At 48.5% G+C, this 26,284-nt stretch overlaps 1 protein-coding gene across 1 annotated transcript in view; it reads left to right on the top strand.

The window, feature by feature from the left end:
* The first annotated feature begins 339 nt into the window (after positions 1-339).
* Positions 340-26,284, top strand: part of FRMD7 (FERM domain containing 7) — an 85,546-nt gene continuing 59,601 nt past the window's right edge. The window contains exons 1-2 of the mRNA XM_073641332.1: positions 340-881; positions 15,030-15,134. Of these exons, the coding sequence (XP_073497433.1) occupies positions 825-881; positions 15,030-15,134 (162 nt within the window). The 5' untranslated portion in view covers positions 340-824. The remainder of the gene's footprint in view (positions 882-15,029; positions 15,135-26,284) is intronic.

Raw genomic sequence — 26,284 nt, forward strand, 5'->3', positions numbered from 1 at the left:
TCATCTCTTTTCCATTAGGTCTATGACATCATGTGAGTAAAAACTGACTAACTGAATCCTTCTAAGCTCTATGTAGAAATAGGAAGTTTCTTTTCCCTGCATGAGTCACAAGTCACTGCAAAAGTCCCTGGCAGGGGGGGAGCAGCTGGGTCAGGAGGTGAAGAGGGAAATGAATCATGCAGGGACAAGATACTTCCTGTTTCTACATAGAAAAAAGAGAAGAATTATCTGGGTAGAAAGGCAAAATGAGCAATTGTAAGTACACCGTGCTATATAATATGATGACTGCAATATATTAAGAGGATAAAACTCTGATAGGAGGAGTGCTTCTTTAATCAACAAAGTAATAGGAAGTATTAAAAGTCTTTTCCTGGACCAACACTTTCTATAGATCACCAACATAAGGTTGGCGGGAGTCTGACACCCACCAGCAGCCCCCCAAAAATCAGCTTATTGCTGCTCCAGCAGTGGGGCCAATATGACCCACAGGCCATTAACAGAATTGCAAAATCATGCCCTCAACATATAAAATAAAGACACATCATACCAGATCCATCAATAGTAATTTATTAGTGGTTTCCAATAACAGATTATTTTCCTATACTGTATAGATTGAGAATAATTGAAAAAAATAAAGGGAAAACTTTCCGTACAGTTTAATGAAGTAATAAGTGTTACTTGCAAATGCTTTTCTCTATGCAGGGAGTGTGAAGCCTCAGCTAGCTGCTTCAGTGGGAGCTGGGCTAGATAAGCCTGTGACATACAGATCCTTCCAACCAGCTGCACTTCTTGGAAGCAGGTCATACTCTGTCTTACAGCCAAGGATGCTGCACTTGAAAGTCCAATTCCTGGATGACTCTCAGAAGACCTTTGTTGTGGATGTAAGTACATTATTATATTACATAGCTTAAAAAATCAGATGAGGGATGAGATTGGAGCAGACTGAGCTGTTCTGGGACCTTACATGTAGCATATAGAATATTGCTCTTATTACAGCAGAGATTGCACCAAGACATTCTAGAAACCTTGTATCCACTGCAAACCCCTGTAGTAATGAGCAGATCTGCATGGTGATGTGCATTGTCTTAATAGCTCCAGCTTATGGAACAGCTGCCTTATGAAGTGGACTATGCTGAAAATCCAAAATTGACTGAAACCAAATATCACTGATCACTACATAGAGATTTAGATACTGACTTCTTCAAGGAGATATATGGATGGTCTCGACAAAGTATAATATCAATCTGGCGTTCTGTGAGTTCTAGACACACAGATGTAGCAGGGTTGAATTTGTTTTCAAAGCCTTATGGCTGATAATATGGTCATATAACACCTCAGGTTTTGATGATTTGAATACCAAATAAAACGCTGCTCCATCTAACGAAATATATATATTGATGTATTAAAAATATCAAATGTTTGTGATCAAAATTGGCATAGCTTATCTTGATATTGTGTTATGTGTTGTTGTTTTTTACATAGGACTGCAAGTGAGGCTCCTATATTATCTGAATGGAGATTGTGCCAGCTTGAACAATACAAAAAAAATAGTTAAATGTCAGATTCAGCTCTGCTACATCTGTTACAGATGTGTTCCCTAATTAGGGTTATAAATGAGCATATGGGCAAATCATATCACTAACTTTCAATCAGTCTCCTAGAACTTCCACTACATATATATATATATATAGTAGATATTCATAGATATATATATGTGTATATAAATATATTTGCGTGTAATATGTGTGTGTGTATATATATATATATGTATGTATAACTACATATTTGTGTGTAATATATATATTCATGTGTGTGTATGTGAATGTATTTGTGTGTAATATGTGTGTGTGTGTATGTATGTATATATGTGTCTGTGTGTGTGTGTATATAAATATATATTTGTGTGTATAAATATATATTGTGTGTAATATATATATTTGTGTATATGAATATATGTGTAACAGTATAGTAATATATGTGTATATACTGTAAATATATATTTGTGTGTATTTTGTATATTCATATATGTATATATAAATATGTGTGTAATATGTATATTCATTTTATTTATATTGATATATATAATGTGTGTGTAATATGTATTTTTTATATATGTGTATAATACTTACATTCATGTATGTGTATATAAATATATATTTGTGTATATATATAATATATATCTCCTATTTCTATATCATACAGACCCATATTCAATTGCTTTGAATTCCAGTCACATAAGCCATTGGTGAATGATGTTATTGTAGCTAATGGCTCCATTAGGGCTTGTGCGTGTTGGTTATTCTTCCACAGCATGAACACATCTGACCCTTCACTTGCAGGCATTTGATCCATTTGGTGGAGGATACTGGACAGCATGAATGGAGCAAATGAGTTCATGGAAGAAAAGAGGGAGAATAGCTCAGGGCACCATCAGCGGTAAACACGGGACTTTCACATGGGGAAGTCGCACCTGTGCATTCACTGTATTACGGTACAAATGTGCAGAAAGCACAGAGGGTCTCGGTGTGTGACCACTGCTCTAAGGAGTTAATGAGTGACATCAGGCACAAGAGCTGTACATCTGTCTCATAGAGAATAAGTCGCACTCCCAGTTTCAGCAGATGCAGATGAGCTTTCCTGCTATTTACATGAGTTCTTTTTTTGCTACTTTTTTGATCATCGTGTATCTGACGCCAATGTACAACGTGTAAAATCCAACTGACTCTTAGTAAACAGAGAATGGAAAAATAGATCCTCATGGATCATAAGGAACTTATAATACAACTGATCTAAAGAAAAAACGAACTGTGACCTAAAGGGGTATTCTCATTTCAGTATGTGATTGCATATTTCTGGGGTTTACAATCACTTATTCTTCTTTTGGTGTCTGCTCTAAGTGTCTGACATCTATTCAGAGTATCATTTTTCCCTGCACAGAGGCATCTCTGGCCTCCTGGATGTGCAGGGAGCTGCAATGGGCCCCATTCACCTACATAGAGCCACAATGCAGCTTGTGATATTTGTCCTATAATTTGTAACTTTTATTACTTCTTATTATTTTTCAATAGTAAGGGTCAAGCCCTCCCACTGACCATAAGATTTTATTATTTTTGGTCCGAGTGCAATTCGACAAAACATTGGATTGCACTCAGACCAATGTTAGTCTATGGGGCCGTGCACATGTCAGACTTTTTCCTTGGACTTACTCTGACCAAGGAAAAAAATCTCAGCTTGCATGATGTGCATGTGTAAATTAGATCGCACTCGGCCATGCAAGTCAATCGGTCTGTCAAAAGAATCGGACCGCTCTTGGATAACATAACATCTGAGTGCAGTTTGATATCCCTGGACTGACAGAATGGAGAAGATGGAGATTTGGAACACACTCTGATCAAATACAGACCCTAGCCTTAGAGTTTGTTTAGTATGTACTTTTTGATCTCTTTTTTTTTTTTAATTGGGTCAGGTTTTTTTTCTGTATCGTTCATATTGCTGATAATGAAGGTAATGATTTGTGCGTGTCCCACTCATTCCCCCGTATTGTGTAAGTGCTGGTGATTCTGCTGAAAGTTAAAGCTGACACCTTTGTACACTATCTAAGGCAGTGTCTGTCTTGTGTTGAGAGATAGTCTGCTTCAGGTTACTGTGGGAAAAAAAAGTATTTAGTCAGCCACCAATTGTGCAAGTTCTCTCACTTAAAAAGATGAGAGAGGCCTGTAATTGACATCATATGTAGACCTCAACTATGAGAGACAAAATGAGAAAACAAATCCTGAAAATCACATTGTCTGATTTGGAAAGAATTTTTTTTCATATTTTGATAGAAAATAAGTATTTGGTCAATGTAGCGTCGGCGTCCCTGCCTCCTGCTAGGCAGGGACGCTGTTCCCCTCACCTCTCCGCTCCGTGCCCGGCGTCCTCCTCCCGCTCTGCTGGCAGCGCTGCTTCCCGGCCACTGTGCTTAGGGCGTGCGCGCGCTCCCCCTCTCTTAAAGGGGCCGCGCGCGCCGTCCTAAGGAGTCCCCGGCCAATGGCCGGAGGACCTCACCATATATTAGGCACCTCCTCCAAAATGGAGGTGCCCGAGCAATGCTGTTGCAAAGCCTTCACTCTGCTTCAGTCCTCAGGTCCCGCTACCAGTTACCTGCCAGATTCCTGCTTGATACTTGCCTGATATCCGCTTACCTGCTTGCAAGCCTGCGGTCCGACGGTCTGCCTTCCGACACCTGTCAGTCTGTCTATGGACCAGCCTGCCCGCTCACCTGGGAGCGCTCACCTGCTACCTGCCTGCTAGCCTACCTGGAGGCTCTGCCGTCACTTGCCGTGACCACCTGCCTGTCCAGAGACTCTTGCCCGCTCACCTGGGAGCGTCCACCTGCTACCTGCCTGCTAGCCTACCTGGAGGCTCTGCCGTCACTTGCCGTGACCACCTGCCTGTCCAGAGACTCTTGCCCGCTCACCTGGGAGCGCTCACCTGCTACCTGCCTGCTAGCCTACCTGGAGGCTCTGCCGTCACTTGCCGTGACCACCTGCCTGTCCAGAGACTCTTGCCCGCTCACCTGGGAGCGCTCCCCTGCTACCTGCCTGCTAGCATACCTGGAGGCTCTGCCGTCACTTGCCGTGACCACCTGCCTGTCCAGAGACTCTTGCCCGCTCACCTGGGAGCGTCCACCTGCTACCTGTCTGCTAGTCTACCTGGAGGTTCTGCCGTCTCTTGCTGTGACCACCTGCCTGTCCAGAGACTCTCGCCCGCTCACCTGGGAGCGCTTACCAGCCTCCCGCCTGATGTCCTTCTACCCAGAGACTGTCCCTGTCACTTGCCGTGACTACCTGCCCTTCTACCCAGAGACTGTCCCTGTCACTTGCCGTGACTACCTGCCCTTCTACCCAGAGACTGTCCCTGTCACTTGCCGTGACTACCTGCCCGTCTTCCCTGGGAGCCACCCGCTTCCTTACAAGGACCGCCCCCTTGTATAGTTGCTCAGAGGTTCCACCTCCCAGACCCGTTACAGTTTGCTCGGGCCATGGAATCCGGTGGCACCCAAGCTCCTTCGCTCTCGGACCTATGTCATGAACTGTCCCGTCAGAGGTCCCAACAGGAGTCCATCCTGAGTCACCTGCGGAATGTCAACTCTCGCCTGGACACTCTGACTGCTCCATCAGCAACCACCGCTAGTGTCATGACTCGCAACCCGGCAGCGCCGCTGCCCACCAATACCATGGTATCCTGCCCCGGACCCCGGCTTTCTGCACCTCCTCGCTTCGGTGGTGACCCCGCTCAAGCTCGGGGCTTCATAAACCAGTGCACCCTGCACTTTGAACTCTTGTCCCACCAGTTTATCTCCGACCGGTCCAAAGTAGCCTTTATCATGTCCCACCTCACGGGGGAGGCTCTGGCTTGGCTAAATCCTCTATGGGAGAGAGGAGACTCCCTGGTGTCCGACCTGCCAGCCTTTCTCTCGGCTTTCCGGAAAGTCTTCGACGAACCCGGACGGAAGACCTCATCCGCATCATCTCTGCTACGCCTCCATCAAGGAAATCTCACCGTGGGCCAATTTGCCATACGGTTCCGTACCCTTGCTTCGGAGCTGGCCTGGGATAACGACGCCCTGGTATCTGTCTTCTGGGAGGGTCTGTCCGGCCGTATTAAAGATGAACTCGCCGGTCGGGACATTCCTACCACTCTCGATGACTTAATAACACTTGCCACCCGGATTGACATCCGGTTCCAGGAGCGCGCCAAAGAGGTCACCCGTGAGAGGAGGTTTCCACGTCTAGCCCCTATCTTCCAGAAACCCGTCACTCCCTCCGTTACTCCCCAGGCACACTCACCTGAGCCTATGCAGGTCGACCAGACGAAGATGGTCAAAACCCGTCAAGACTTACGCCGTGCCGAGGGGAGCTGCTTCTACTGTGGCAGCAAGGAGCACCGGATCCGTTCCTGCCCAGAGAGGTCGGGAAACGCCTGTGTCTTGGATCGCTCAGAGAGGTCGCCCTAGACAAAAATAAACCCTCTCCATCCCTGATGCTGTCAGTCTCAATCATCTGCGGAGAGAACCGCTATTTTGAACTGGCTCAACTTGACTCAGGAGCTGCTGGAAATCTCATCTCTCAATCCCTGGTAGAAAAATACCGCATTCCCACCAAACCTCTGGCCGTACCTTTATCTGTATGCGGACGTCTTTAATAAAAAGGAGGCAGAGACATTACCCCCTCATAGACCATACGACTGCCCAATCGACCTGATGCCCGGCGCTACTCCTCCTCGTGGGCGCATTTACCCTTTGTCCGCTGCTGAGACCCAATCCATGTCAGAATATATTGAGGAGAATCTGGCCCGGGGATTCATCCGGAAATCTACTTCCCCGGCGGGAGCAGGCTTCTTCTTTGTCAAAAAGAAGGACGGCTCACTCCGTCCCTGTATAGACTATAGAGGCCTTAACCAGATCACGGTGAAGAATAAATACCCCCTTCCGCTCATTCCTGATTTATTTGACCGTCTGAGGGGGGCTAGAATCTTCACCAAGCTGGACCTCCGTGGGGCGTATAACCTGGTCCGTATCCGTCAGGGGGATGAATGGAAGACGGCATTCAACACTCGGGACGGCCACTATGAATACCTGGTAATGCCCTTCGGTCTCTGTAACGCTCCCGCCGTCTTTCAAGAGTTGGTCAATGACATCTTCCGGGACCTTCTCTACTCCTGCGTAGTGGTGTACCTGGACGACATCTTGGTCTTCTCTCCGGATCTCCCCACACACCGGAGGGATGTTCGGCAGGTTCTGCTCAGGCTCAGGCAGAAGCATCTCTACGCTAAATATGAGAAGTGCCTCTTTGAGCAGACCTCGCTTCCGTTTCTGGGCTACATAATCTCTCAGACCGGCCTACTAATGGACCCTGAGAAACTGTCTGCCATCCAGAAGTGGCCCCGACCAGAGGGGTTGAAAGCTATTCAGCGGTTCCTGGGTTTCGCCAACTACTACCGCCTCTTCATACCGCACTTCTCTTCCCGGACTGCCCCAATCTCTGCGCTCACCCGTAAGGGCACTAATCCCAGAGAATGGCCGCCCGAAGCAGAGGAAGCCTTTCTTTCCTTAAAACAGGCTTTCTCTTCCGCCCCGGTGCTGCATCGTCCGGACGGCAACAAACAATTCTTCCTGGAAGTTGACGCCTACTCCTCGGGAGCCGGAGCGGTACTTACCCAAAAGTCGCCTTCCGGAAGAATGGTAACTTGCGGCTTCTTCTCCACACTCTTCTCCTCTTCTGAGCGCAATTATTCTATAGGAGATCGAGAGTTATTGGCCATTAAGCTGGCACTGGAGGAGTGGCGTTACCTGCTCGAGGGGGCTCTTCACCCATTAATTATTTACACTGACCACAAGAACTTGGCTTACCTCCAGAGCGCCCAGAGACTTAACCCGCTCCAAGCCCGGTGGTCCTTGTTTTTTGCCCGCTTTGACTTCGTTCTTCATTTTCGCCCGGCAGACAAAAACATCAAAGCCGACGCCTTGTCCCGATCCTTCCTAGTGTCTGATCTAGGGGAGGAACCGAAGCACATCATTGATCCCGCCAGAGTAATACAGGTGGCTCCCGTGAATCTAAATCGTCTCCCTCCCGGTAAGACGTTCGTAACAGTACCTGATCGGAAGAAGGTCCTACTCTGGGGTCACTCGTCTAAACTAGCTGGCCATGCCGGTCAGAAAAAGACCCTCCAGCTTATTACCCGACATTACTGGTGGCCTACCCTGCACAAGGATGTAATAGACTTTGTTTCAGCCTGTGTGTCCTGCGCCCGCAACAAAGTTCCGAGACACTTGCCTGCCGGTCGCCTTCTTCCTCTTCCAGTACCTGCTGCCCCGTGGCAGCATATAGCTATGGACTTTATAACGGATCTCCCTGTCTCTGCCGGTTGTACGGTCATTTGGGTGGTCGCTGACCGCTTTTCCAAGATGGCTCACTTCATTCCCCTGCCGGGTCTCCCGTCTGCACCCGAACTGGCTAAAGACTTTATCCGCCACATCTTCCGTCTCCATGGCCTGCCCCTCCACATCGTGTCGGATCGTGGGGTTCAGTTCACCTCACGCTTCTGGAGAGCCACATGTAAGCTGCTTGACGTCACCCTGGACTTCTCCTCCGCTTACCACCCACAGTCCAATGGTCAAGTGGAGCGGATCAATCAGATCCTGACCAGTTACCTCCGGCACTTCGTTAATGCCCACCATTCGGACTGGGTGGATCTCCTACCATGGGCCGAATTCTCTTACAATAATCACGAGAGCGAATCTTCCTCCAAATCCCCGTTTTTTGTAGTCTTCGGTCAGCATCCTCGGATCCCATTTCCCGTCTCCACCTCGGTGGACAATCCGGCTGCGGAATCTCTCATTAGCGAATTCTCCTCCATTTGGGAGAGTACCCGATACGCACTCCTTCAGTCGTCCGAGCAGATGAAAAAACACGCTGACAAAAAACGCCTGGATCCTCCACTATTCCGTCCTGGAGATAAAGTCTGGCTCTCGTCCAAGTATGTCCGGCTCAAGATTCCCTCCTACAAGTTAGGGCCTCGGTTCATCGGCCCACTGGAAGTTGTCAAACAAATTAATCCGGTGGCCTATAAATTGAAACTCCCGGCCAACTTACGGATCCCTAACTCCTTCCATGTATCTCTCCTCAAACCCGTGGTACTTAACTCTTTTTCCAAGTCTACAGGTACACCTCCTGCTCCGGTTTCCGCTGAAAACGAGTTTGAGGTAGAGAACATTCTGGCCACCAAAAGGGTAAGAGGAAAAACCTTTTTTCTAGTGGATTGGAAGGGGTTTGGTCCTGAGGAGAGAACTTGGGAGCCCCGGGAGAACATCCATGCCCCTCTCATCCTTGATAAATTTCTGTCTGGCCTGAAAAAGGGGGGGCCTAAAGGGGGGGGGGGTACTGTAGCGTCGGCGTCCCTGCCTCCTGCTAGGCAGGGACGCTGTTCCCCTCACCTCTCCGCTCCGTGCCCGGTGTCCTCCTCCCGCTCTGCTGGCAGCGCGCGCTGCTTCCCGGCCACTGTGCTTAGGGCGCGCGCGCGCTCCCCCTCTCTTAAAGGGGCCGCGCGCGCCATCCTAAGGAGTCCCCGGCCAATGGCCGGAGGACCTCACCATATATTAGGCACCTCCTCCAAAATGGAGGTGCCCGAGCAATGCTGTTGCAAAGCCTTCACTCTGCATCAGTCCTCAGGTCCCGCTACCAGTTACCTGCCAGTCACCTGCCAGATTCCTGCTTGATACTTGCCTGATATCCGCTTACCTGCTTGCAAGCCTGCGGTCCGACTGTCTGCCTTCCGACACCTGTCAGTCTGTCTATGGACCAGCCTGCCCGCTCACCTGGGAGCGCTCACCTGCTACCTGCCTGCTAGCCTACCTGGAGGCTCTGCCGTCACTTGCCGTGACCACCTGCCTGTCCAGAGACTCTTGCCTGCTCACCTGGGAGCGTCCACCTGCTACCTGCCTGCTAGCCTACCTGGAGGCTCTGCCGTCACCTGCCGTGACCACCTGCCTGTCCAGAGACTCTTGCCCGCTCACCTGGGAGCGCTCACCTGCTACCTGCCTGCTAGCCTACCTGGAGGCTCTGCCGTCACTTGCCGTGACCACCTGCCTGTCCAGAGACTCTTGCCCGCTCACCTGGGAGCGCTCGCCTGCTACCTGCCTGCTAGCCTACCTGGAGGCTCTGCCGTCACTTGCCGTGACCACCTGCCCGTCCAGAGACTCTTGCCCGCTCACCTGGGAGCGTCCACCTGCTACCTGTCTGCTAGTCTAGCTGGAGGTTCTGCCGTCACTTGCTGTGACCACCTGCCTGTCCAGAGACTCTCGCCCGCTCACCTGGGAGCGCTTACCAGCCTCCCGCCTGCTGCCCTTCTACCCAGAGACTGTCCCTGTCACTTGCTGTGACTACCTGCCCGTCTTCCCTGGGAGCCACCCACTTCCTTACAAGGACCGCCCCCTTGTATAGTTGCTCAGAGGTTCCACCTCCCAGACCCGTTACAGTCAATTACAAACAAGCAAGATTTCTGGCTCTCGCAGACCTGTAACTTCTTCTTTAAGAGGCTCCTCTGTCCTACACTCATTACCTGTAGTACTGGCTCCTGTTTGAACTTATCAGTATAAAAGACACCTGTCCGCAACCTCAAACAGTCACACTCCAAACTCCACTATGGTGAAGACCAAAGAGCTGTCGAAGGACAGCAGAAACAAAATTGTAGCCCTGCACCAGGCTGGGAAGACTGAATCTGCAATAGGCAAGCAGCTTGGTGTGAAGAAATCAACTGTGGGAGCAATAATTAGAAAATGGAAGACATACAAGACTGATAATCTCCCTTGATCTGGGGCTCCACACAAGATCTCACCCCATGGGGTCAAAATGATCTCAAGAACGGTGAGCAAAAATCCCAGAAACACACGGGGGGACCTAGTGAATGTCCTGCAGAGAGCTGGGACCAACGTTACACAGGCTACCATCAGTAATACACTACGCCGCCAGGGACTCAGATCCTGCAGTGTCAGACGTGTCCCGCTGCTTCAGCCATTACATATCCAGGCCCATCTAAAGTTTGGTAGAGAGCATTTGGATGATCCAGAAGAGTATTGGGAGAATGTCATACGGTCAGTTGAAACCAAAGTAGAACTGTTTGGTAGAAACACAACTCATCGTGTTTGGAGGAGAAAGAATGCTGAGTTGCATCCAAAGAACACCATACATACTGTGAAGCATGGGGGTGGCAACATCATGCTTTGGGGCTGTTTCTCTGCCAAGGGACCAGGACGACTGATCCGTGTACATGAAAGAATGAATGGGGCTATGTATCGTGAGATTTTGAGTGCAAACCTCCTTCCATCAGCAAGGACATTGAAGATGAAATGTGGCTGGGTCTTTCAGCATGACAATGATCCCAAGCACACCCCCAGGGCAATGAAGGAGTGACTTCGTAAGAAGCATTTCAAAGTCCTGGAGTGGCCTAGCCAGTCTCCAGATCTAAAACCTATAGAAAACTTTTGGAGGGAGTTGAAAGTCCGTGTTGCCCAGCGACAGCCCCAAAACATCACTGCTCTAGAGGAGATCTGCATGGAGGAATGAGCCAACATGCCAGCAACAGTGTGTGCCAACCTTGTGAAGACTTACAGAAAACGTTTGACCTCTGTCATTGCCAACAAAGGATATATAGCAAAGTATTGAGATGAACTTTTGTAATTGACCAAATACTTATTTTCCACCAAAATTTGAAAAAAAATTCTTTCCGAATCAGACAATGTGATTTTCAGGATTTGTTTTCTCATTTTGTCTCTCATAGTTGAGGTCTACCTATGATGTCAATTACAGTCCTCTCTCATCTTTTTAAGTGGGAGAACTTGCACAATTGGTGGCTGACTAAATCCTTATTTCCCCACTGTATAACAACTAAATCTGATATTTCAATGCTTATTTTTTTTATACTTCAAGTAATACTTTTCAATATTATGATCCCTCATTCAGTGTATTATCCAACAGTAAGGAGTTATACTTGCTAACATTTGGAAAATAGACCCTCTCTAATAGACCAGAACAAAAAGAACTTCGTCATTATGAATGGCCCAGGTCTAACAGCCACTTACGTGGCCGTGGCCAAATACAGTTCAGTCAAAAAATATATATTACATGAGAATTGTTCCGAATCATGGTTCCGTGCTCCCACCTGGCAATGAAGCTGGTCCAGTATGGCACGTCTCCGGTCGCAAGTGCCACCATTGTCCTGACCCGGGAGGCGGAGGTACCACGCGTGCAGGGAATCTGTCCCAATCTGGTGTAGCATCTAGTTCTGGTTTTGTTGGATGTGTAAGGATACGGGACGCCATGTTCCTCACTGATTTCTCTGCCCAGGGAAGATGGGACTCTATTTTCCTTAGTTGCCAAGCAACGCAGGACACTGCTTTGTTTGGCAATGAGCAATGGTGGGATTTTGTCCAGCCTGTGGTTGAATCTAGCAGGGAGTGGATGTCTGGGAATGATTGGGAGGTAGTCAACACCTGATCATTAGGCAAGCTATATAATCCTGCTCCCTTCTCAGTCCTTTGCTGTTTATTGCAGTTTTCATGTGCTTGGTGGTTTGTGGTGTTAGCATTAGGTTTTACTATTACAGCAGGGTTTTATCATTTTCCTTTTGGTTACGCTTTCTGGGGTTCCAGCAGAGGTACTCACCTGGTGAGCGCTGGTAAAGCTGCAGCCCTCAGCTGTCAGCTTTATCTTGGCTGGTTATCAAAAATAGAGGGGTCACCACTCATTTTTTTTTAATTATTTAAATAAATATTTTAAAAAAATGGCATGGGGTCCCCCATAACCAGCCATGCTAAAGCAGACAGCTGGGGGCTAATATTCTCAGACTGGGATATTGGCCCTCCCAGCCTAAAAATAGCAGCCTGCAGTTGCCCCAGAAAAGGCGCATCCATTTGAACCCGACGGACCCACGGGTCCACCCATCACAAGTTAAGACTGTTCATTTCACAAATTTTGGAAAACTTGATGATGTTTGTTTGCAGCAGGTAGATAAAATGTCAGTTTCCGTGTTTTAGAGGTAAAACTAATCTATAGAGATTGAAATAAAACAAACAGCAAAGAAGAAAACAGCGCTCCAAAACTTCCAAAATGACAGCGGTTTATTGACCCACGATGATCCTATAGAGATACATGTTTGTGGGATCATTGTACGGTGACATCATTATTGTTTTTGCAGCTCTTGGCAATGTCTTAGTTTTGCCGACATCGTCACAGAATGCAGCACATGAAATGTTTAATCGGAGAGCGTTTTAATTGCTTTAATTACACGAGTCCTGCTTAACTTAGACATGAACTAGCAGGACTGTGCGCTGCAAGCTACCATTAGACTGTCACCGAGAAGAGGCTGAACACAGAGCATAGCAATTTAATCCAACAGCTCTTGATTTTTGGATACTTGCTATGCTCATTATTCCAACAAACAGCTCCGCTCCCCACCCCGATGTATCCCACCCGTCTTAGGAGACAATGGAATTAAAGCTTCATTCATCACATGCTCATTCCAGAATCATTTCAGATTTGAATTATACCAACCTTAATGCTTCTACCACTCATTTATTTGACTATTAATGCTACCAAAAGGGTTCTGAAATAGACTAGATATTGGAGAATATCAAAGCAGTTTTGTAGGAGTCTCCAACAAGTCTGAATTTATTCAGTATTCACATTTTATCCTATGTATATAATCAACAATTCATTTTAGATCCAATATTGGCACTGATGGCATGCACCCGTCTCATACAAAGAGGTCTGGGACTGGCATTATCTCCAGCCAAATCTGGGCAGATGCAAGGGTCCACTAGAGAGCTACACTTGTCATGCAAGTCCTGATCTGGTTCTGTCTGCCATACACATCATCATTTTAAAAGGTTGATCCGGGCCTTATAAAATTGTAATTCTACCTGAAAATGGCGATGTAAATGGAAAAGGAACTCCTAATCCCCTGCTGCTCCAAAAAACCCAGCCATAGTCTCCGTGTTAAGCTCCTGACATTGGTTGGAGCTATGGCATACCAATCCATGACTTTGTCCAAATGTAAAGAGCTCAATGGGAGATGCGGACTGGTGGTGCTGGTGCAGCAATTTGAAAGTAAAATTTTCAATTAAAAAAAAAATTTGGTTACTCCTTTAAAATAAGCCTAGCTTACTTATTGAGGCAATTTATGAACAAGTTGGCTTACGAAGAATTTAGGGGGCTCCAAAACAGAGAATTTTTTATCCCTTATGATTCAAGACAGAAGGTTCTGGTGTTTTCTCATCTATGCTGTATTTATGACCACCACCTCTTTGCTAGCAATGCAATACCTTTGCATAGGGAAGCCCAGGTTCTCTCTACCAAATGGCACATAGGATGCAGCCAGCGAGGACTGCGCCTCCAACTCTCCCGTGGTTCATGCAACTGGATGCTTTGTCTTTATGGTTGTTTTCTTTTTCACACTTGAGGTCCGATTCATCGTTTACAAGTGATCAAAGTCACTTTTCATTTATTGTCTTGTGGTAATCGCTGACATTTTTCGAATCAAATTCTCCAAAATGACTCACGGTGTTCATGAATTTGGCCCAGAATCAAAAATGCTTTTTATTTTAGTCTTTGACCAGTTTTTGCAACTTTTTAACACCAAAAGTTACAAATCTTTTAAAATAAAAAATCACAAAAATTCACCAAATTGAAAACTCCACCTGAAACCTTATTCCAGGCGAGAATTGGAGTAAGATGCGTCAAACAAATTAGATATTTAGTAAAAATCGCATTTCATGAATCTGTCTGAAACATCTGGATGAGCAAAGTTGTAGAGGAAAAAAAAAATTAAAGACTTAAAAAAATAAAATCAACTTAAAAAATGGCGTAAAATGCCAATAAAAAGGAGCAAATTATTCCAGAAAAAGTGGAGGAACAGCAATGATGAATGAGGGATTTGGTCTTTAAAGAAGTCCTCCTCCTCCTCTCATCAAAATGTCTCTCCTCTTAATATATTGCAGTCACCATATTATATAGCACTGTGTACTTACAATTGCTCATTTTGCCTTTCTACCCAGATAATTCTTCTATTTTCCATTAGGTCAATGACATCATGTGATTAAAAACAAGTCCTTGGCAGGGAGAGGAGGGAGCAGCTTGGTCAGAAGTTGAAGAGAGGAATGATAAATGCAGGGACAAGAGACTTCCTGTTTCTACATGGATAGAGGAGAGAAAAGAGAAGAATTAGCTGGGTAGAAAGGTAAAATGAGCAATTGTAAGTGCACAGTGCTATATAATATTATGACTGCAATATATTAAGAGGAGAGACATTTTGATGGGAGGAGTGCTTATTTAATTGGACATTCATCTGGTAAGCCTAGAGACCAGGGAAGCACGAGATGGACAAGTGTTTTATGAGAAGTGCTCTTATGGAACAGCCAAATAGAAAAGTAAAATGCTGGACATGTATAGATATACTGTATACCTTTATATATTTGTTTTATTATTCTGCAGCAAAAAGCTCCTGGAAAAGAATTGTTTAATATGAGTTGTAGCCATCTGAACCTGACAGAGAAAGAATACTTTGGTTTGGAGTTCAAGAATCACACAGGCTACCAAGTAAGTGACAAATCTTTTATGTTTACATCTTTATATTAGTCTTTTATTGGTTGTAAGCAGCATAATCGAATAATAATGATTAGTGTTGAGCGAGCACTAAAATGCTCGGGTGCTCAAAGCTCGGGCCGAGCTCACCATGATACTCGGGTGCTCGACCCGAGCAACGAGCCCAATGTTAGTCTATGGGAGACCCGAGCATTTTTGCGGCGGCACCCCCGGCAGTCTGTAGAAAGCCTAAAAAGTGCCCAAAACGATAGTGACAGTGCTCAAATGACATGGGAACAGCATGGGCATCGCCCCAGGAAGCATTTCTGACCCCCAGGTCACTGCTGTCAACAACGTGGTCAGAAGTATTAAGCCACTTTTACGGGGTCACAAGAAAACTTTCAAAAACGAAACTGAAAGTGCTTTCCTGTGAAATATGTTAAGGAATTTCTTTTCCAGGGTAAAGACTTATAAGTAGTGTTGAGCGATACCTTCCGATATCAGGAAATATCGTATCGGATTGGATCGGCCGATACCCAAAAAGTATCGGATATCGCCGATTCCGATACCGGAAACCAATGCAAGTCAATGGGACACAAATATCGGAATGAAAATAAACCCTTTCTTTCCTTGTAGGTTAATTCTACATGAAGTAAAACAACTAAGAATAATGTAGAATGACATGAAAAGCCGGCAATTCATCAGCGGCATACACCGGTACCCGACAATTTACAACAGAAAGAATAGAGCTTCACACATAGATTAGATAGATAGAAACATGTCAGTCACATATATATGAAGTACAGTGACAGTGTTGCTTACTGTACTTGTCATTTAGTGTAAAGGATTTATTAAAAAAAATATTAGTGTTTTCGTGCACCGTCTCTTTAAAAAAGCCGGCCGGCAATTCAGCATCGGTACCCGACAATTTATAACAGACAGAATAGAGCTTCACACATAGATTAGATAGATAGAAACATGTCAGCCACATATATAAGAAGTACAGTGACAGTGTTGCTTACTGTACTTGTCATTTAGTGTAAAGGATTTATTTAAAAAAATAAGTGTTTTCATGCACCGTCTCTTTAAGAAAGCAGGCCGGCAATTCAGCATCTGTACCCGACAATTTAGAATAGAAAGAATAGAGAATCACACATAGATTAGATAGATAGAAACATGTCAGTCACATATATATGAAGTACAGTGACAGTGTTGATTACTGTACTTGTCATTTAGTGTTAAAATAAAGGATTTATTTAAAAAAAAATTGGCGTGGGGTTCCCCTTAATTTTAGGCTCTAGCGGAGGTTAAGCAGACGGCTGGGGCAGATGTTTGAAGCCTGGGAAGGGGGTAATACCCACGGAGCTTCCCAGGCTACTAATATCAGCCCCCAGCTGAATACCTAGCCTTTACTAGCTATTAAAATGGGGGAACCCCCCCAAAAAAGTAACGTGGGGTCCCCCCTAATTTAATAGCTAGCACAGGCTAGGCAGACAGCTGGGGGCTGATATTAATAGCCCAGGAAGGGTGCCATGAATATTGGCCCCCTCCCAGGCTAGAAACACCAGCCGTCAGCCGCCCCAGAAATGGCGCATCCATAGGATGCGCCAATTCTGGCACTTAGCCTCGCTCTTCCACGCTGCCCTGGTGCGGTGGCAGGGGGTAATAGGGCTGGGGTTGATGTCAGCTTATAATGCCAGCTGACATCAAGCCCAGGTTAGTAATGGAGAGGCGTCTATAAGACACCCCCATTACTAACCCCATAGTCAAAGTTAAAAGAAAACACAAACACCCAGAATAAAGTCCTTTAATTGAAATAAAGACACAATTCTTTATTGTTCTAAATTAAACCATACTTACCATCACGCCCATTCCAGCTGAAGCCAACGATCTCCTGCAATAAAAGAAAAATAATAAAGCAACCTCATCCTTACCTTTCCATGGGTCCCACGACAGCTTCAGCTCTGCTACATCGAGATGACAGGCTGGACCGCAGCAGAACGCTGCCATCCAGCCTGTCATCCCGCAGACACTGAGAAGCGCAGGCATGCTTGCGCTCCTCAGTGTCTCTCTGTGACGTCATCCAGATGAGCCGAGTTCAAGTCCAATGAACTCAGCTCACCTCATGCACGTCACTGACAGCGTGGGAAAATTCTCACGCTGAAGTGCTGAGTGCAGGAGAATTTTCCCACGCTGTCAGTGACGTACATGAGGTGAGCTGAGTTCATTGGACATGACCTCGGCTCATCTGGATGCCGTCACAGCCAGACACTGAGGAGTGGAAGTATGCCTGCGCTTCTCAGTGTCTGCGGGATGACAGGATGGATGGCAGCGTTCTGCTGCGGTCCAGCCTGTCATCTCGATGTAGCAGAGCTGAAGCTGTCGTGGGAGCCATGGAAAGGTAAGGATGAGGTTGCTTTATTATTTTACTTTTATTGTAGGAGATCGTTGGCTTCAGCTGGAATGGGCGTGATGGTAAGTATGGTTTAATTTAGAACAATAAAGAATTGTGTGTTTATTTCAATTAAAGGACTTTTTTCTGGGTGTTTGTGTTTTTTTTAAATACTTTACTAGAAATTCATGGTGGTCATGTCTAATATTGGCGTGACCCCATGAATTTCGGGCTTAGGGCCAGCTGATAATGCCAAGCTGGCCTTAACCCCTTTATTACCCAGTGAGCCACCGCACCAGGGCCCTGGATGAGTTGGGTACAGCGCCAGAAGATGGCGCTTCTATGAACGCGCCATTTTCCGGGGCGGCTGCGGACTGCAATTTGCAGCGGGTGGGGCCCAGAAAGCTTGGGCCTCCCTGCGCTGCGGATTCCAGCCCCCAGCTGCCTTGTTGTACCTGGCTGGACACAAAAATAGGGCGAAGCCCCACGTATTTTTTTTTTTAATTATTTCATGAAATTCATGGAATAATTAAGAAAAAAAGGGCTTCCCTATATTGTTGTGTCCGGCTAGGTACAAATAGGCAGCTGGTGGTTGGGGGCAGCCCGTTCCTGCCTGCTGTACCTGACTGGACACAAATATAGGGCGAAGCCCCACATCAATTTTTTTTGAATCATTTCAGGAAATTCATGAAATAATTAAAAAAAAATTGACGTGGGGCTTTGCACTATATTTGGGTCCAGCCAGGTACAGCAGGCAGGAACGGGCTGCCCCCAACCACCAGCTGCCTATTTGTACCTGGCCAGACACAACAATATAGGGAAGCCCTTTTTTTCTTAATTATTCCATGAATTTCATTAAATAATTAAAAAAAAAAAAAAACGTGGAGCTTCTCCCTATTTTTGTGTCCAGCCAGGTACAACTAGGCAGCTGGGGGATGGAATCTGCAGCGCAGGGAGGCCCAAGCTTTCTGCCCCCCGCTGAAAATTGCAGTCCGCAGCCGCCCCGGAAAATGGCGCGTTCATAGAAGCTGGATGCTGTACCTGGCTGGCATACAAAAATATGGCGAAGCCCACGTCAAAAGTTTTGGGAAAAATTAATTAAAAAATAAATAATAATTTAGGGACTGCATCTTTATTAACTCCTCAAATGTCATTTAGTGTTAAAATAATGGATTTATTTAAAAAAAAAATGGCGTGGGATCCCCCATAATTTTAGTCTCTAGCGGAGGTTAAGCAGACGGCTGGGGCAGATGTTTGAAGCCTGGGAAGGGGGTAAAACCCATGGAGCTTCCCAGACTACTAATATCAGCCCCCAGCTGAATACCTAGCCTTTACTAGCTATTAAAATGGGGGACCCCCCCAAAAAAAATGACGTGGGGTCCCCCCTATTTTAATAGCTAGCAAAGGCTAGGCAGACAGCTGGGGGCTGATATTAATAGCCCAGGAAGGGTGCCATGAATATTGGCCCCCTCCCAGGCTAGAAACACCAGTCGTCAGCCGCCCCAGAAATGGCGCATCCATAGGATGCGCCAACTCTGGCACTTAGCCTCGCTCTTCCACGCTGCCCTGGTGCGGTGGCAGGGGGTAATAGTGGTGGGGTTCATGTCAGCGCCAGCTGCCATGAAGCCCAGGTTAGTAATGATGGGCGTCTATAAGACACCCCCATTACTAACCTACAAAGTGTTAAAAAGAAAAAACACACTACACCCAGAAAAAAATAATTTATTTGAAATAAAACACACAATTTTATTTAATTCTTAGTTTACTAAAAATAATAGTTACCTGTCCACGTTCCTGCGCTGATCTCCCATGCACAGCTGTCACATCTGGAGATGGTGACAGCTGTGCATGGCTGCTGTAAGCTCACGCTGCCGGGAACACGTCCGCTCCCGGCAGCGGGAGCCACTGACTGAGGTCACCGGAGTGCATTCAGGCAGCGCAGCTCCGGAGACCTCCTTTACGGCACTGCTGTACCGTGGGAATTTCTCACGATACAGCAGGGCCGTAAAGGAGCTAACCGGAGCAGCGCTGCCTGAACTCCGGTGAACCCTTACGGCCCCGTCATTCTAGCGGCGGCAGCGGTTCAGAGCGGTCACATTCTATGTGGCTGCTCTGAACTGGAGATGTTCGTGGGACACTCGTGGACTACTACGGAGGGGTAAGGATAAGGTTGTGGTTTATTATTTTATATTTTATTACAGGAGATCGATGGCTTCGGGGAATTAGGTGTCTTGGTGAGTATAGGTGTAGTTTTTTATTTTTTACTTTATTTTAGGTGGCGATCGGCGGGGACAGGTAATGTATGAACTAATTTCTTTTAGGTAACCACTGGCCACCAATGACATGTATTTAACATTTATTGGGGACACAGTAGGGCAATTTAAATAGCAGGATCAGTCTGATGGGAACTACTGCTCCCATCGAGCTGATCCTGCTGGCAGGAGTGGACGGGGGACAGACATAGGCCGATGGGAGTAGTAGTGTCACATCGGCCTATGTCTGCCTGCACGCACACACCCGCACACACACCGCACACACCCGCACACATCGCACAGACACCGCGCACACCCGCACAAACATCGCGCACACACCCCGCGCACACACCCCGCACACACACCCCGTACACACACTAATCATGACGGTCTGATCGTCTGGGAGGTGAGGCTGACCTGTGCGGCCGTGGGAAAGTTCATGTGAGTTCATGCAGTCAAGCATGAACTCACATGAACCCTCTGAGGGCAACGCGGCGACTTCAAATGAACAGCTGATCGGCATCAGCTGATACCTCAGCTGTTCATTTGAAATAACCGGCGGGAAAGCGCAGCACAGAACGGGAAAGCCGGCGGTGAAGTCTTTTCACTGTCGGCTTCCCCGCCCGGGTCCTTCACTCCCCGCTCCTTGGAGCTGCGCTCCCCGCCCGGTCCTAACTTACGATCGGGATGGGAGGTGGCGAGGGGAGCGGAGGATCGGGGTGGGAGGCTGCGGGGAAGCAGTATGGGGCTGTGTGATTGTTTAAAAGCCGGCGGCTTTATACCGCCCGCCGGCTTTTAAACAATCAGGAGAATTCTCCCCCGCTGGGATGGCATTCTGATGACAGGCTGGATCGCGCTGCCATCCAACTTGTCATCCTTCACAGACACTGCAGAGCGCAGGCATTATGGGAACTTCCGATTCCGGTATCCGATATTGTAAAAGTATCGGAATTAAGTATCGGAATTCCGATACCGCGAATATCGGCCGATACCCGATATTACAGTATCGGAATGCTCAACACTACTTATAAGGTAAAATAAATAACCAAAAACAAAAATACTCCTCCACACCTTGGGCTATGTTCACAAGTAGCATTTTTTTATGCCTTTTTGCACTTTTGTATTGCTTTCAACCGTGACAAATGCATTCACCGGGAAATGTCATTTTAACATTTTACAATCTTATCTGGCCATGTGCTGTGTGACACATGCATACAGTGCTGAAAAGATATGGGAACAGCATGGGAAAGACCCCTGGAAGCATCTCTGACATCCAGGTCACTGCCTAAAAGTGTGCCCATCAGAAGTGATCCTTGCCGCATCAGAAGATGCAGACTTGCAACTATCCCTGTGCAAGTCCTTGTCCCAGGGCAGTGTTCAATTGTACCTCCCCCATTCCTTGCAATGCAAGCGCAAGTATGCAGCCTGCCACCCACCCACCCCCAGGCTGCAATACCATACTGCTAGCTTGCTTGCACTTGAAATTGGGCCTTTTAGGCATGTGGAGGCAGACGCCTGCCACCATGTCATGGCTGCGTTGGCGGCCTGGTATCCATACTCAGTCCCCAGCCGCCCGGCGGCCGGGTGTCCACGCTCGGTCCCCAGCCACCAGGGGGCGGCCTGGTGTCCATACTCGGTCCCCAGCCGCCCCAATTTGTCCCGGTAGCCTTCCCCACACTTTTCTTAGCCTGGCCTGCTATAGGGCAGCATTGGCCGAGCCCACCAGACAACCAGACTCCTCCGGTGGGCCCTGGCTTCTCCATCAGGGGAGTTGAGAGTGCCAAAGTGAGGAGCATGATGATGATGATAGAAGTTAGCATCTGCTTTGTTTTATTGGAATGCAAGTGTAAGTGTGCAGCCTGCCACCCACCCACCCCCAGGCTGCAATACCATACTGCTAGCTTGCTTGCACTTGAAATGAGGCCTTTTAGGCTTGTGGAGGCAGACGCCTGCCACCATGTCATGGCTGCGTCGGCGGCCTGGTATCCATACTCAGTCCCCAGCCGCCGCTGGCCGGGTGTCCACACTCGGTCCCCAGCCGCCCCTATTTGTCCTGGTAACCTTCCCCACACTTTTCTTAGCCTGGCCTGCTTTAGGGCAGCATTGGCCGAGCCCACCAGACAACAAGACTCCTCCGGTGGGCCCTGGCTTCTCCATCAGGGGAGTTGAGAGTGCCAAAGTGAGGAGCATGATGATGATGATAGAAGTTAGCATCTGCTTTGTTTTATTGGAATGCAAGCGTAAGTGTGCAGCCTGCCACCCACCCACCCCCAGGCTGCAATACCATACTGATAGCTTGCTTGCACTTGAAATGAGGCCTTTTAGGCTTGTGTAGGCAGACGCCGGCCACCATGTGATGGCTGCGTCAGCGGCCTGGTATCCACACTCAGTCCCCAGCCGCCTGGCGGCCGAGTGTCCACATTCAGTCCCCAGCCGCCTGGCGGCCGGGTGTCCACACTTGGTCCCCAGCCGCCAGAGGGCGGCCGGGTGTACATACTCGGTCCCCAGCCGCCCCGCGGCCGTGTGCCCACACACGATCCCCAGCCGCCTGGGGGCGGCCGGGTTTCCATAAACGGTCCCCAGCCGCCCCCATTTGTCCCGGTGCGCCTTATACACAAGCGCGCATACCAAAACATTACCTTTGCCCTCCCCAGTGCATTTAGTGGGAAGGACAGCCTAACCACAAATACATGGACAAGTGAATGTGGCTAGGGATGGTCCATCTCACTGACGCCTTCACACTGGGTTAATATTGTGGAAGCCGGGACGCAGTTGGACACTGGGATGCAATACGTCCTCCAGACATAGAGGATTGCGGGTCCTGGGTCAATCATTCTTCAACACAAAGTTCAGAAGGTAGACAGCAGCAGTGGTCGGCCTCCTACACAACAAGTAAATTATTCATGATCATGAGGCCATCCATCTCCTTAGCTTTCTGTTCCTTGGAATGCAAGCGCATGTATGTAGTAGCGGCTAGGCCTGAGGTGGTCAGCGTTTTGGCGCATATCCTACCTCCTCCGAGGATTGCTGGATGTTTTCCTGCTACTATCCCAGTTCTATGACTCCCGTTAAAACAAAGCTTCAGGTGATGAATGATGGATGAGGTGGTGGCAAAGGAGAAAGAGCAGGAGGAACAGGGACCATTCACATCAATATCAGGCCAGTCAACCACACATGTCTTGTAGGATATGTTTCTGTACCAAAAGGAGTAGTTCGGCTACACAGTTATAGGGCATACAGTGAGTGCAATGCCTACCAAAAATTTCAAAGCACTCCAATGCCCCTTGGAAGTGACATGGAGGTCAGAGGGCCTTAACTAAACTTTTTTTTCTATTTATAGCAACTGGGTCTCCTGTACACTGTTGGCCTAAGCAGTGAATGGAAGGCTTTCCAAAAATTATGAGGAACTGCAATGCCCCTTGAAACAGACGTAGATTGCAGCGTACTAAAAACCTTCTACCCATCATTGGGGAGTGGGTCTCCCTTAGTGTTCTCCTATGCATTGAAAAGAAAAAGCTGACTAAAATTAGGAGGAAATGCAATGCCCGTTGGAAGAGTCGTGGAGGTTAGAGGTAATTAAAAACAACATTTCAATGCCCCTTGGAAGAGCTGTGGAGTTCAGAGTGGTTTAACAAGACGGTTTTAATGCCCCTTGGTAGAGTGGTGGAGGTAGCAGTGGAATAAAAAGACAATATCAATGCCCCGTGGAAGAGACGTGGAGGTCACAGTAGCTTAACAAGATGGTTTTAATGCCCCTTGGAAGAGACGTGGAGGTCACAGTAGCTTAACAAGACTGTTTTAATGCCCCTTGGAAGAAACGTGGAGGTCACAGTAGCTTAACAAGACTGTTTTAATGCCCCTTGGAAGAAACGTGGAGGTCACAGTAGCTTAACAAGACTGTTTTAATGCCCCTTGGAAGAAACGTGGAGGTCACAGTAGCTTAACAAGACTGTTTTAATGCCCCTTGGAAGAGACGTGGAGGTCACAGTAGCTTATCAAGATGGTTTTAATGCCCTTTGGAAGAGACGTGGAGGTCAGAGTGGTTTAACAAGACGGTTTTAATGCCCCTTGGAAGAGACGTGGAGGTCACAGTAGCTTAACAAGACGGTTTTAATGCCCCTTACAAGAGCCATACAGTACAGCATATTAAAAACATTATTCCCATTATTGGGGAGTGGGTCTCCCATAGTCTTTGCCTATGCTTTCCAAGCAAAAGCTGCCAAAAATTAGGACGGAGGAACTTGCAATGCTAGCAACACGGACCACGGTCACCCTGGTGGTATAGTCGTGGTGGAGGCTGAGGATAAGGAGAAGAGCAAAAAACAGCCGAAATGAGGAAGCGTATACTCATGTGTGGGTGTGAAGCGGTGCATGGGAATACACCTCCCGAAATAACACAGTGGATTTGACTTTATGTTACTCTGCTGTCATTTGGTGGTGATGAGAAGTCAGGCCCAATCCAGCCCTTGTTCATTTTGATAAGGGTCAGCTTGTCAGCATTGTCAGTTGACAGGTGAGTGTGCTTATCAGTTATAATTCCCCCAGCGGCACTAAAAACACGCTCTGATAACACACTAGCGGCAGGGCAGGCCAGGACCTCCAAGGCGTACAGAGCGAGTTCATTCCAAGTGTCCAGCTTAGATACTGTTATGCACACGCCCGGACTGACTGGCGTGTGTGTGTTTAGTGATCCCACTGGACCATGAACCGGAGAGTGCCTGGAGGGGCGTAACTAAGTATCTACCCGTTCCGACCAAGGTCGCACGACGGCTAACGACGGCAGTGCACCAGGGAGGAACCGAGCAGAGGGACCAGGTGCTACTCCAGGACAGACCACGGACACGGCTGTTGACCCACACCGGAGAATACAGGAACAGGCAGGTTAGGCTGGCACACTGACTGGTGGGTATAGGCAGACACGGCAGGTATGCAGACAGGCGGGCACTGGTAACCACCACTGATAAGCAGGCAGGGAGTACTGGCAAGCACGGCTGGAGTGCCGACAGGGAGGCACTAGCAGGTTGGAGCTCAGGCTGGATAAGGTCCAGTACAGACTGGGACTCAGGAACAGAACCGCAGATGCAGTAGACAAGCAGAGCAGAGCGAGACCGCCAGAGCGGTGAACAAGAGCAGAGCAGGGCAAGACCGCCTGGAGCGGTGAGCAAAGGCAGAGCAGAGCGAGACCGCCTGGAGCGGTGAGCAAAGGCAGAGCAGAGCGAGACCGCCTGGAGCGGTGAGCAAAGGCAGAGCAGAGCGAGACCGCCTGGAGCGGTGAGCAAAGGCAGAGCAGAGCGAGGCCACCTGGAGCGGTGAGCAATGGCAGAGCAGAGCGAGACCACCTGGAGCGGTGAGCAAGGGCAGAGCAGAGCGAGACCGCCTGGAGCGGCGAGCAAGGGCAGAGTAGAGATAGACCGCCTGGAGCGGCGAGCAAAGGCAGAGCAGAGAGAGACCGCCTGGAGCGGCGAGCAAAGGCAGAGCAGAGAGAGACCGCCTGGAGCGGCGAGCAAAGGCAGAGCAGAGAGAGACCGCCTGGAGCGGCGAGCAAAGGCAGAGCAGAGAGAGACCGCCTGGAGCGGCGAGCAATGGCAGAGCATAGCGAGACCGCCTGGAGCGGTGAGCAAAGGCAGAGCAGAGCGAGACCGCCTGGAGCGGTGAGCAAAGGCAGAGCAGGCAAGAACCGCCGGAGCGGTGAGCAAGGCAGAGCAGGCAAGAACCGCCGGAGCGGTGAGCAAGGCAGAGCAGGCAAGAACCGCCGGAGCGGTGAGCAAGGCAGAGCAGGCAAGAACCGCCGGAGCGGTGAGCAAGGCAGAGCAGGCAAGAACCGCCGGAGCGGTGAGCAAGGCAGAGCAGAGCGAGACCGCCTGGAGCGGTGAGCAAAGGCAGAGCAGAGTGAGACTGCCTGGAGCGGTGAGCAAAGGCAGAGCAGAGTGAGACTGCCTGGAGCGGTGAGCAAAGGCAGAGCAGAGCGAGACCGCCTGGAGCGGTGAGCAAAGGCAGAGCAGAGCGAAGCCGCCTGGGGCGGTGAGCAAAGGCAGAGCAGAGTGAGGCCGTCAGGAGCGGTGAGAAAAGGCAGAGCGAGGCCGCCTGGAGCGGTGAGCAATAGCAGAGCGAGACCGCCTGGAGCGGTGAGCAATAGCAGAGCGAGACCGCCTGGAGCGGTGAGCAAAGGCAGAGCACAGCGAGACCGCCTGGAGCGGTGAGCAAAGGCAGAGCAGAGCGAGACCGCCTTCAGCGGTGAGCAAAGGCAGGGCAGAGCGAGACCGCCTGGAGCGGCAAGCAAAGGCAGAGCAGGCAAGAACCGCCGGAGCGGTGAGCAAGGCAGAGCAGGCAAGAACCGCCGAAGCGGTGAGCAAGGCAGAGCAGGCAAGAACCGCCGGAGCGGTGAGCAAGGCGGAGCAGGCAAGAACCGCCGGAGCGGTGAGCAAAGGCAGAGCAGAGGGGACAGGGCTCTGTTCACACGGAACAGACTGGAAGGGAAAGGCAGAACCAGATGCACACAAGATACTAGCAGGTTCAGACTC

The sequence above is a fragment of the Phyllobates terribilis genome, unplaced genomic scaffold, assembly GCF_046119375.1.
Source record: "Phyllobates terribilis strain yellow unplaced genomic scaffold, ASM4611937v1 Scaffold_7__3_contigs__length_470593459, whole genome shotgun sequence".
NCBI classification, from domain to species: domain Eukaryota; kingdom Metazoa; phylum Chordata; class Amphibia; order Anura; family Dendrobatidae; genus Phyllobates; species Phyllobates terribilis.